This window comes from Manis javanica, chromosome 15 (genome assembly GCF_040802235.1).
Source record: "Manis javanica isolate MJ-LG chromosome 15, MJ_LKY, whole genome shotgun sequence".
NCBI lineage: Eukaryota > Metazoa > Chordata > Mammalia > Pholidota > Manidae > Manis > Manis javanica.
This window is the reverse complement of record NC_133170.1, coordinates 16,414,214-16,427,546: the sequence shown is the minus strand read 5'-3', so window position 1 is coordinate 16,427,546 and position 13,333 is coordinate 16,414,214. Positions and strand designations below refer to the sequence as shown.

At 34.7% G+C, this 13,333-nt stretch overlaps 1 protein-coding gene across 3 annotated transcripts; it reads right to left on the bottom strand.

The window, feature by feature from the left end:
- Positions 1-1,318: 1,318 nt before the first annotated feature.
- Positions 1,319-10,682, bottom strand: RERGL (RERG like). Of its 3 annotated transcripts, XM_073222985.1 has the most exons (6): positions 10,565-10,682; positions 9,440-9,496; positions 8,841-8,882; positions 5,692-5,765; positions 4,628-4,770; positions 1,319-2,307 (listed from the first exon to the last, which is right to left on the bottom strand). In XM_073222985.1, exons 1-6 carry the CDS (start codon positions 10,614-10,616, stop codon positions 2,025-2,027), a joined length of 651 nt encoding a protein of 216 aa, XP_073079086.1. In that variant the 5' UTR covers positions 10,617-10,682; the 3' UTR covers positions 1,319-2,024. The 3 variants fall into 3 exon arrangements, with proteins under 3 accessions (XP_073079086.1, XP_017535106.2, XP_036878891.1); XM_017679617.3 differs by lacking the exon at positions 8,841-8,882; XM_037022996.2 differs by lacking the exons at positions 8,841-8,882; positions 9,440-9,496 and having other exon boundaries at positions 10,565-10,673.
- Between the last annotated feature and the right edge of the window lie 2,651 nt (positions 10,683-13,333).

Genomic DNA, 13,333 nt, shown 5'->3' with positions numbered 1-13,333 from the left:
AGATTGTGCCTCACTACACGGAAGTTACCACGAAGTTCATTAGCAGAAGGAAATTATCTCACTCGTGAGAGCTTCATGAGGTACACTTTGTTGCTTACCTTGTATATTAGGAAAGATGGCCGTGGTACAGATTTCTAGGCTGTGAGCAAGGGTTCGGTCAATTGTTCAGAGGCCTGTAAGAGGTAAGACTGGAAGATCAGTAACAAGGAGGACTGGAGAAAAAGGGTGTAAATGGATCTTTTAGAGAGGACGTAAATTAGGTCTTTGTGCATCACGTTAATGCCCATCTGAGAGCATCCACCAAAGAAAGTCACTTTACAACCAGACAGACAAGGTGACCTGTCCTGCAGACAGCAAACCTGCCTCTTTGCTTGGCCACCTTTGTGCTTATGAAACAGACCCATGATAAAGTGGCCAGGGTGGCAGGCATGGAAGCAGTGCATGCGCTCAGTGTGGATTTTGCCTCAGTATAGCTGACTGTGCACATCACTTCTGAGCATCCAACCAATCAGTATGAGAAACGGACCCTGTGCCCCGGACCCAGCACCCCGCGTTTGTCAGGTTCAACGGCGGCATCCAGGCTCCTGATGCTCCAGGCTTCATCTTTGCAGTGATGCTGAGAAGCAGGTTTAATGACAGCATCCCTACTGACTACTCTGACCATACAGCATGGTCACTACTAAGTTTCTCAAAGTTCTCTGTGTCCCTTCGCCAGTGCATCGCTCACTTCCTTAGTAAAGAAAGCGCTTCCAAATTGTCCCAGCAGTCAGATGGTGGATTCTTGGGGCCAGCCTTCATACTGATTCTAACTCCCCAATCTCTATGAATGTTCTGACGTCTTTTGCATTTTATCACACAATGTTCTATTATTTCCACTACTTTTACTCTGTATATCATCAAGGTCAGACTTCCAAGGAATAGCAAAATGATACGGAGGAGTTCTAGGTGTCACTGCTAAAATGCCAAGTCATGACTCACTGTGATAACACCACATCAGTGAATTCCCTCCCATTCAGCCTAATTGTTGTCACCCTCCCTGACTCCAGTCTCCCATCCTGTACTCAAGATCTTCCACCCTGACCCCCAGGTTCTTGCAATACATGTTAACCCAGGATGTGTTGTAGGATTGCTTGTGCTCGCAGTGCAACTTTGCTGAGACCCAACCTTAATTATCAGTGATTTGTCTGAGGTTGGGTCTAGGATCACAACCTGAAGTACATACAAGGAGGTAGTGATGACGGCAGCAGTGGTTCTGAAGTCCAGGTTTTCTGAAGGAAATTGCGCTCAAAGTAAACAGAGAAGGCCCCAAACATTTGCATCTACTACAATATTTATTTCAGGGCAATAAGATCTTCAAGGATAAGTTTAACAACCAATTTTTACTTTTTTGTTTCCCTATGATGTATGGATTTCTATAGAACTAAAAAACACTAATCTTTTGATATGAAAAGGATCTTAACTGTGTAAGTTATTTTCTCGGTAATGTTACCCCTGTTAATATAGCATATAAGGTAAGGCAGACTCTTTCATCATTAAATCAACAACAAACTATGAATGTATGGACAAGGAATTTAACATTCTTCAGGCCTAAGTTATAAGAAAAATTTGATTAAGTAATATAAGTAATAAATATCATGATATAAGTAATATCAAGTAACTCACTGGATTATTGTAAGGACACTTTAAAAATTAGCCATGCATTTCTATTGACTAGACCATGAATTTCCACGAATTGATATATCAAGCCCTGTAATTTACTTACTATATGAATATTAACTACATGAGCCCACCCCTAGTTATATTAAGTGACATTTTGCATAATAAAGAAAAGGTTAAGTGTGAAGCAGAGTGTAAAACATACAAAACTCAAAAAAGGCAAACTACGTGTTTAAAAACATCTGTGGTTCATGTTCAGTCACTTCACATCTCTAAGAGATTTTTTAAATTTCATACAAAGGGTAAGTTTAATTATCATCTCAATGTTGAAACTCTGATATAAAAAATCTCCTAGGATGACCTGTCCACTACACAGATTTCCGTCTCTTTCCAAATACGTTATTGATCAGTTTGGCCATTGATTTCGATCCACTGGATCTTCTCTTTTCTTTGAGTTTGAAGTTTGTCAGGATGTCCTTGATAATTCTGATAAACATCATTTCCACCTCCAGAGACTGCTCTGCCGCAGACAGTTCACAGAACTGGCAGCGGTTATCCAGTGCCAGCTTTTGCCCTTCTTCCCAGCCAACCTCTCGCACATGACAGAGATCTTGCTTGTTACCGACCAAAAGTACAGCTGATTCCACAGCTCTGAAATACAGATGCGCAATTCTTTGGCAAGATTATTTTAACAAGTCTTCACTTTTACTAAGTAGGTTTATATAAAAAAAAATTATAGGCTGAAAAAAAGAAGTATTGTGTATGTATGTTTGTCATTAATGATCACACATGTGTGTCTGTGACACATATCCCCATTTACTTACAAAAATTATTCTAGGTAGAATGTAGTATATGGCACAGAAACAACAAGGCTCTTAAAGCATAGGATTTGAAGAAATGCAAACTTATTGAATTATGGCTCTGTTTTCTAATGAGGTAAGATTATAACTTTTCCCACTTTCAATTTCCTTATATATAAAGAATGGTAGGAGTCCTAATCCCAAAGAATTCTCATAGAGATTGTATATAATAAAATGATGTATATAATAATACCTAGCACTGTGCCAGGATGAAAGATGCTTACTATTATTTTTCATTTCTTTATTAATTGAATGAAAAGGACTAGCTAATGCCTCTTTAGAAAATACTTCCTGTAATTGAACAATTTAGATGTAATGTTCATAAGGAAAAACATTCAATACTCACTGCTGTTTGCTGCTTGTTAATATACACTGCCACATACTCTAGAGAAAATGCTACAATCTCATGACCTTGTACCATTTTCCTGTTTATTTAAGAAATATGTTTCCTTGTTAAGATGGTATCTTCTGCAAATATCAATATATTCTCCTTGGTCACAGTGAAATATTATTAATACAGTTTCATTTGAAGGATATAGTCAGACTACCAAGTTATCTACTATGGGAAAGAAATGGGTAAAGTCAGGCAGCCTTCAAATCTATAAAGAGATATTGTCCTCAGATTCTACTTAAAGTTGGTTCCATTCACATAACTGTTTGAATGTGGAGGGAAAAAGCATCATATGTGTTGGACTTTTGAGGGTATTAATAATATCTTCTTTACATGGTTCAGAAAATTATTGTAAATAATTAATGGATAAGGGTAAGTGAAATATTTTGAAGGGTAAGTCACAAATATCAGAAGTAATTTTATTAAAAAATGCCATGTTTTGCTTTCCTAGTCTACCTACAGATTGAGAACTGGAAATAATCTAAAAATTGCTTACTTGGTTAGGAAGATTTCTGAAAAACATCAAATATAGGTTTTTTTAAAATTTTTATGTTTTTGAGTATTGCTGAGTCATTCTTCTGATTTGAAGGAATATCAAAAGAATGGTATTACTGTCCTTTACACAAGTCCTGGTGCTTAAATATAAAGCATTTAATGCTTGAAACAATGGAGTTTAAAAAAATCAGTACTATTATAGGAAATTAGATCAGTGAGTTACCTTAGTAAAATCATAGCCTTTCGTCCTACCATGTTTCCCTCAGAGACATGAAAATCAGATAATCAAAAAAATGAGGTCTAGAGACTAAAGTGGTTTAGCAAAGGATAATCAGATAATCAGATATAAAGAAGAATTTACATCCACTTACTCCAGGGAAATACTCTTTATCAACTATTATCCCATAGCTTCTTGACAGTGTGCATTTAAAATAGATCTACAAAAAGCACATATACAAATCTTTTGCTTTTTGCTCCCCAGATAAGAATGTTATTTTAGGCTCTAAGGGCAAATCTGGTTAAGAGCACCAAAAATCCCTTACATTAGTATGTGGAACAAACAAAAGTATTTTAAATGGGAAAGGCTAAAACAAAAAACTAAGGAAAATAAAAATGGGGAATTCATATACTTAAACATACATATTAATGCAAGAATGATTAAGGCGCTGCTATGTCTTCCTTCATAGTTATTTGAGTCAATACAATTAACAACAGGGAATTGTTGATCAGGTCTTTATTTTAGGAGGTGAAATGGAGAAAGATGTATTCTTATACTTAGAATTTATAATGGTTTGATTATTCGGTCTATTTTGCTTTGATAAATAGAACAAGTCAATGAGTAGGAATTGGATGCCAAATGTAATAAATTTGGATTTATTTAGTATCCTTAACATTTTTGTGGGAATGAAATGGAAAGGTTGGAAAGTGAACTGCCTTGTGTACAGAGAGCCATTATTTTGCAAGTGAGTGTCATGTTAACAATAGGACCTGTCTTGTAAAATAGCCATTTACTCAGAGCAAGTAACTGTTTATGTCAGCCAGGATATAAAGTATTCTCATCTTATTCCTTTTACTACATGTGGAACTCCTGTGGAATGGAAGGTGAATTGTTCAGGGCTGTTAAATATTGTAATTGGAAGGCTGTATTAAGCTCTTGCTAATGATGCTTACAGCTATACGATGATGTACTAAAGAAGAACAGGGAGAGGACTGAAAAATATCTTACCTTTTACAATGACTAGTTGGTGGCTCCCGAATTCTGTAGATCAGTGCTTTTGCTGAAGCAAAGGAAGACCTGTCGCTGATGTCATACACAATAACAAACCCATCTGCCCAGTGCAGCTCACTGGCGAGGGAGCATTTTGCTTTCTGTGGGGGGAAATAAAACAAGCACAATGAAAGTGTGGGATCTGACACCTGGATTTTACATGTTAGATAACAAATGGAGACCCATTTCACTTGAAAGACTTTAATAACCTAAATACTGATATTTTCTAAAATATAGTTTCTTTGTTTCTTTCTTATCACACTCTTTCTTGAATTGAAATTAAAATTTAAAAAATAAGAATAATCAAGTTATATCTAATATCATTTTACAACTTTCCACTACGAAAAGATCTCTAATTTTTCTGAAAAATTGGTAAGCTTATAATAATGGCCTTTTGAATTAATATGCATACATTTGTTTTGAAAAGAGAAAATATTTTCTATCTGTATTAGTAAATCAAATATTTTGGTACTAGATTTAAATCAGTAAACAAACAACACTGATAAAGTTTAGCTGAAAAGATGTAAGGGATACTTTGCATACCTAAAATAATTGTCCCTCAGAGTCATTCTGAAATCTTGAATGGCTAGTTATTCCTTCTCTTACTTATATGATCCTGTTTTAACGTTTTTGTATTTGAATGGACAAAGTTTGTATTCAAAAATCTATCTTACTAATGCTTTATTAATAGTGGTTAGTTAGAAATGCAACTCAGTGAAAATATAAAATCAGTTCATAAGCCATTAAACTATGAACTACTGACAGGTACAGTGCGACCTCATAGAAGTATATTATGAATGCAGCCTAATGTTGCTATTTTAAAGATATTTATCATCATTTTTGTCACAACTTTACAAAGAATCTAGATAATGGAATTCATAATACTAAAAATAATCTTAAAATTTTAATAATTATGAGAAGATACTTCAGTTTTAAGACCAGCAATTTTATACTTACTCTTATCCAATGTTCTTGACATAATGATTAAAAAATAAAATAAAAGAGTATTTTGTTTTACTTACTTGAGAACAAGGGTCATATATTTCTAGATTCAGTTGCTTCCCTTCCAAATACAAATGCTTATTATAGATGGATTCTGCAAAATATGCATATATTCATTTCAGAATTTTAAAAAATGGACTCATTTGAGTCAGTCTTCTATACTCAACTGGTCATATTTTAGTGGAATAGTACAATGGCTCTTCTTTGTTTTTAGTTGTCAAAAAACATATTATTTGTTTTATTTGCTAGTATATATTTCTTACAAATGAACTTCACCACCATGTCTTTTCAACTACATGATTTGGGGCTTATATACTTATCTTCCACCCTATAACTATGGATGAATCATCTGTGTTTCTATCCAATACATTTATTATAAAGTAGTTACCACATCCCCCAACCTATTGAAAGACATTGCTCCACCAATTCGACCTCTCTTACATCATAAACTTTTCTTCTTTACCATTACTAACAGCTGAATTTCTCCTAATATAAAAATCCTTTGAATCCTTCAGTTTCTTTCACCTATTGCCCTATGTCTCTGCTGGCTGTTTGGTAAGTATCTACACCCTCTGTATCCAATTCTCTCCTCCCATGTTTCCAAATTTTTCCAGTCAAGCTTTAGCTCCAGTTATTTAAAATAATTGTTCTCATCAAGGTTATGATTTTAGACTCGATGGTCGAGTCCTGTTTTGATTTTACTTGTCACGTCAATAGCATTAATGTAGCTGATCACTCCTGCATCCTTAAAATGTTTCCTTTCAAGGCAACATATTCCGCTGGTTTTTTTCTTTATCCCCTGTTGCTCTACATTAGTCTTTTTTATTTATCCCATTATATCTTCCACACTCCAAACATGGATCCAGTTTACGGATCTCCTCTCTATTGATACACTCTCTTACTGATCTCATCCAGTCAGAGTCTTTACATAACAAGTTTTGCTGATGAACCCAATCTATACCTAGAGAGCAGACCTCATCCCTGAAATCCAGCAAATGACTACTGCCATCAGACATCGCCGTCCAGATGCACGACAGACATCTCAAACTTGACTTGCTTAAAACTGAATCCCAGATCTCCCTGCAAAGACCGCATCTTCTACAGTGTTGCATTTCATTAAATGAAGTATCTGTAATTCTAGTTTCTCAGGTTAAAAGCTTAAGGTCGTCTTTGATTGATTATTTCACTTACCTCTTATATTTAGTCTATTAAAAATTCCTTTTTACTCTATCTCCAAAGGATATTTTGAGTTCGTTTGCCTCTCGTCATCTCCCTTGCTAACACTCTGGTCCAAGCCATCATTATTTTTGTTAGATTGTTACAAAACCTCCTGACTCATCTCTCCACGTTATCCCACCCTCAACTCCCTTCTTGCATCTAGTCTATTCTCAACACAGGACCAAAATGAAGCTGGTAGCCGATCATGCTACTTGTCTGGCCAAATCACCCCGACGGCTCCTCATCTCACTTGGATAAACCAAAGCTTTAACAGTGCCCGACAATGCGCCTCACTGTCTAGTCCCTTTACTACCATGATCTCAACAGATCTCTCTGGTGATTACCTCTTACATTCTTTTCACTTTAGCTACACCATCCTCCACTCGATTCCTCAACTTTTTCAGAAATATCCTGCTGCAGAACTTTGGTAATTGTTTCTAGTGTCTGGAATGTAATCCTTCAGATACTTTCATGGTTCAGTTTCCACTTCCTTCATGTCTGTTCAAAGGTCACCTGCTCAGCAAGGTCTGCCCAGAACACCCCATTTTAACGACCACATACCATATCAGCACCACTCCCCACTGCTGTTTTCTCTTTCTTAATAGCACTTATCATCATATGATGTAATTTATACTTAATTTTTCAGATTGAATGACCCTACTTTCCACAATATACATCTTGAATATTTGCTTTTATTGTCCACCGCTGTAGCCTGTCTACCTAGAAGAGTATCTGGGATATGGCAGTTGCCCAATAAATATTTGTTGAATGAATGAAGGGCTTCATTTATGTAACTGGTGCTCTGGTGTTTTAATAAGAGACCTACTTCTCTTCAAAATGCACACAGACAAAATATCATGACCTGTGCTGGCAAATACTGTGCTACTTATAGTAGGAAATATTTGGGGAGCTAATTTCAGGGGGCTAGGGATGAATTTTTAAATCTTTCTAGGTTACATTTAATGAAAATTTTTATGGCTTTATTAAAGTTTGTTTGCAGACAGTTCCTTCTAAACTTCATGGGTTTACTACTCACTGAGAACCATAAATTTCCTTCTAGACATTTACAAATATCCACTCTCAAAACTCAAAAATGGCCATTAGGACTCACCAACTCAACTTTTTAGAATTTATTATTTGCCCTTCTAGCCTTCATTTACAAGATGGAGCCATTTTTTTTTTTTTTTTTTTGCTAGTTTAGCTTTATACCGTGGTGACTTTGCTCTTTTTCAAAATGTCTCTAGGTCTTACACTTTTAATAGAGATGTAACGGCCGGAAATTTGTACATTTCATTAGTTTGTATAATGATCTCATATGAAAGGTTAAGGTAGATTTTATTGTTGCTACTGTTGGTTTTTGGGTGTTGTTTTATTTATGGATTGTTTTGCAGTTCTGGAGCATTTTCTCATTCCTAACTCCTAGCTTGTGTTATACCTTTTTGACTAAGGTTGTTGACCTGAGAAATTATTAAACAATGGGAGTTTCTCTTTCTATGTATCTTTCTTTTTCTTTTTTTAAATCAGTTTGCAAATATTTACCCTAAAATGTTCACAATGTCATATGGACAGAATAGTATGCTGGATACATGTTGGAAGCAATGTAATACAATACTTTAAAATACCTTCTTTAAATTATTTTTAGAACATTAATTTTAGAAATTTTTTCTAAAATTAATAATCTAAAATGCTATTTCATGAATGATGCTAAAGGTTCTTTTTTGGTTTCTCATACAAAAATATACTTGCAATCATAAGTTCCTTTTACTTGAAAGTATTATTGAAGAGAAAAATACTTCCTTTTCTCTCAATCCTCATATTTCTTACAAATCTGTTGTTCTTGTTTAAAAAATCAAAATCCTTTTACCCAATGCCTCCAATTAGATATTAGTACCATTATACTGATTAATTTTTGGACCAAAAATATACTAGAAAATATGACAATATTCCCTACCTTTTACTAATTCTCCACTGTAGTATTTCCCATATGTCAATTCTGATCAAAATAAGAGAAATTTGTAGTAGAGTTACTGAAATGATTCTCAGAGTGTATTAAGGCACCCTGGCATCTGTTTTAGAACTTCTGTGAAACTTATATAAGCAACCTAGATAGTTAGGGTATGATTTTTAAGCAAGGTGTAATTTTCCTGCTATTCTTCACAATTAAAATAAGCTTTATTTTGTAGTTACTTGTGCCTTTATAATTTCTCATCTTTCAACAGACATTTAATTTAAAATTGTTATTCATAGTTTACAAAAAATTCATATTCTCTATCATATTTTAAGGGGGGGTGTCTGTTTTAATGTTTTTCTAATTCTGGACTGAAACCAACTGATTTTATTATCCATCACATTTAACATGAAAGTGAATGAAATTTATCAAAATGAATGTTCAATTCAAGTACATATTTTGGCATTTCTAACCAGAATCTGTGAATAAATAAGTTTCTTTAAAGTGCAGAAATGGAAGAGTCTATCAAAATGCTTCCCTGATCTTCTTTTACTTACGATGTTGAAATTTTAAGGTGAAAATAGTCTATAGTGGTGACTTACCAAAATTAGAAGCATATTCTCCAATGAATCGCTTGGTAAGAAACCTTACTGTAAGGGCTGCAAATAAACAAGCTGGATTTAGGATCTTTTGTTAGGATACAGATAATTTAGTTATGTACATGTAATGTTTTATCTTTCAGCTCAAAAATTACCAAGCATTAATGAAGATCTTAAAGCCTTACTAAGTTCTGGTCTAAATAATACCAAGATTTCCACTGCATGAACATAAAGATTAGGAGAATAGAAAGTGAGCTTAGATGCTGACCATTCATGTAGTTAATGCATGATGCAAACACATAAGGCTTACTTTCTGTAAGAGAAATAGATTTCTCACCGATTTGAAAAGCAAGAACCAAAATATCTCTTTATTTTCTTTATCAAGTTAAATCTGTCTCTAAGGTGCTACATGCTAATAGTGAAGAGTATAGTATCAAGCATTTGCTGTTGTCGAAGGATCTAAGGATTTGCAAATTGAGAAAACTGAGAAAGGACCTCTAGTGTCGGTTTATGTTACTGCAGCTCCTGGGCTGGTCAGTGACGGTGGTTTAGGCTTCAGTTGCTCTCACTTGCTGGCATCCTCACCACCATCATAAAGTGACCAAAAATAAAGTAAAATGAAACAAAAACAAGGTTTCTAAAGTCAGAGCAGTGTCTCTCGGCTCCCAGGCATCTACAAAGGCATGCCCCTCCAAATTTTTTCACCTCGGTAAAAAGCAACATTGAAAAATAACCCACAGGTCTCCTGCACATTTCTTCCCACCCTTAATCTCAGGGTGAAAGAATCCTTGCAAGGCCACAGTTTACCGGTTAGAGGGTGTGCGGACAGGTGTGCTGAAGTGAGAAGTACACGGGAGGGTGGTGCTGAGATTTCCTGTTATTCTTATATATTTGCAACAGCAGTATAACAAATGACAAATGACCCTGTTATTTTCCTCAAGCTGTCTATACATTCTATAGATACAGTTAATTGTATTACTTGCTTGTAAAAGGTGCAAATGCCTAATGAGTAATATATGTGGTTATATGGATTATATCTATATATATCATGATATATATATATATATATAGATATAAATCACATAAATATGTTTCTCATTCTTTTTGCCATCGAAAAGCACAACTCACCAGACTTGCCTGTTCCTTCACCACCCAGGACAGCAAGTTTCACATCATTCATCTTGTTTTCTTGCTCCTTGATCAGTCCTGCTTCTGGCGCTGTACTGATTTGAGCCAAGCATGTGTTTTTTAAATCCTTTTTTATTAATGCTATCATTTTTCTAAGGCCAACTCCACCCCATACTCCTACCATCCAATAATAACTTCAAAAATATTTTTCTGGAGTAGCTTTGGACATATTTGATTAAAAGAAAAAAACTTTTGAGTTACTATTTAGACATGAAGGCTTATTAAGCCAGTAGTTAAGAATTCAGTAGAAGCTTCGCTCCCAATCTTCTATTTCTGTGTACCTAGAGTCCACATTCTTCAAGGACCTCGAAAAATTACCTCTCATTAAGAAAGCTTTTAGAGCATGTATAAACATTCCTGTAAACTTACTTTGATGGTATCAATTTTGCTTTTTCTATTAATGTTTTTCTCACATCTCCCTAAAAAATATCAACCCACAACCAAAAAAAACCCAGTTTTCATTACTTTATTCATTATTGAATGAACAAAAATTTATTGAGTATTCCTTATGGACTTGGCACTATTTTTATTGCTAGAAACATCAGTGAATAGTTAAAATATCCATCAATTTTGGTCTTGGGATTCTAAATATTAATTTAGAATTTTTAAATTTTTTTAAATTTAATATTTGGGGTCTAAATATTAAAAAATAAGCAACTCATTACATATCAGGTATTCATGGATCCTGTAATTTCATCTGTTTAGTCTTATCTCTCTGAGGTCGGGTTAACCAGCCCTTCTCAACTAATTTATCATTTCCCTACAATTTCTGTTAGAGTGGGTGCATAGTTTCTCCCCCAAAGCTTCATATTCAGAAGGATGGAGTGATTCAAAAAAAGCTCCAAGCTCTGTAATGCTGTTCTAGAACCTTGAAAAGATAGAATAGTTTTCCATATCATTTCCCAACTCATTTTCTATGTGAAACATATTGCTATATAATAAAAGTACTCCCGTTACTTGTTCTGGGAAGACTATTTTTAGGGTCTTACGTACTCATGGTTATAGTTTTTGGCTTACAGCCTCTTGGAATCTTTGCTTAAAATTTAACAAATCCTATTTGAATCCTGAACTCCAACCTACTCTACCAACTGCAACTAATCTGAGTTTATCTGTTTTCTTTTTTCCTCTTCCTTCCCTTCTCCCTCCATTCTTCCACCCTGGGTGTGACTATGTATCTTTCTCCTTTCTTTTCCTCTTGGATACCTTTAGAAACTTTTAGATGCTTTTCTTTATCAGCAGTGTTCTAAAATGTCACAATGTTATTTCTTGGTGCACTTTATTATTTTCATTCACTGCACTAGTAGTCACTGGTCCTTCTAATTCTGAAGATTTACTTTTCAGTTTTAGGAAATTTTATAGTATTATTCCCTTAACAATTTATTCAACTCTATCTTATGTGTTCTTCCTGGATGAAACTCATATTAATTGGATTTTGAACCTACAAGACTGATTCCCAATGGCCTTGACATTTTCTCTCCTATTAATCTACTCTATACCTTCAACTCCTCCTTTATGGATTACTCCCTTGATTCTACCTTGTATATAGATATTAGTATAATTTATATAATTTTCCATTGAAGCATAGTTGATATGCAATATTGGTTTCAAGTATACAACATAGTGACTCAACAATGATCTACATTATGAAATGCTCACCCCAACTAGTGTAGCTATTATCTGTCAATACAGAAATACATTACAGCATTATTGACTATATTCTCTATGCTGTACTTTCATCCCTATGAGTAATTTAGACTGTGACTGAGATTTTCTGCCTCTTTATACCCTTCCCTTATTTCACTCCCAACCCCATCCCCTCCCCCATAGTGACCACCAGTCACTTCTCAGTGTCTATGAGTCTATTGCTGCTTTGTTCTTTTGTTTTTCGATTCCACATATAAGTGAAATCATATGGTATTTGTCTTTCTTTCTCTGCCTGGTTTATTCCACTTAGCATAATACCTTCTAGGTCCCTCCATGTTTTTGGAAATGGTAATATTTCTTTTTAATGGCTAAATAATATTCCATTGTGTTTATGTACCTCTTCTTCTTTATCCATTCATCTATCAGTGGATACTTTGGTTGCTTCCATATCTTGGCATTGTAAATAATGTGGCAATAAGCAAATGGGTGCATATATCTTTTTTGAATCACTAATTTTGTTTTCTTCAGGCAAATTCCTAGAAGTGGAATTACTGGGTTGTATATGACATTTCTATTTTTAGTTTTTTGAGGAACTTCTCTTCTCCATTGCTTTCCGTAGTGGCTTTGCCAGTTTACATTCCTACTAACAGGGCAGGAAGATTCCCTTTTCTCCACATCCTGCCCAGCAATTGTTTTCTTGTCTTTTGGATACTGGCCATTCTGACTGATGTGAGGTGATATCTCGTTGTGGTTTTGATTTGCATTTCCCTGATGATTAATGGTGTGGAGCATCTTTTCATGTGCCTGCTGGACATCTGTGTGTCTTCTTTGGAAAAATGTCTATTCAAGTTGTTGGGTTATTTGTCTTTTTGGTGTTGAGCTGTATGAGTTATATGTATATTATACATATTATATATATACTTTTAAGAGTTATTTATTTGCTGTATTGTATTGAAATACTATAGACATTCCTTTCAATTTGGAGAAAAAGATAGTTTGATACCTTCTGCAACAGAATTTGCAGTTATATATGCTTGCCATTATAATAAACTTCACCTTTATGAA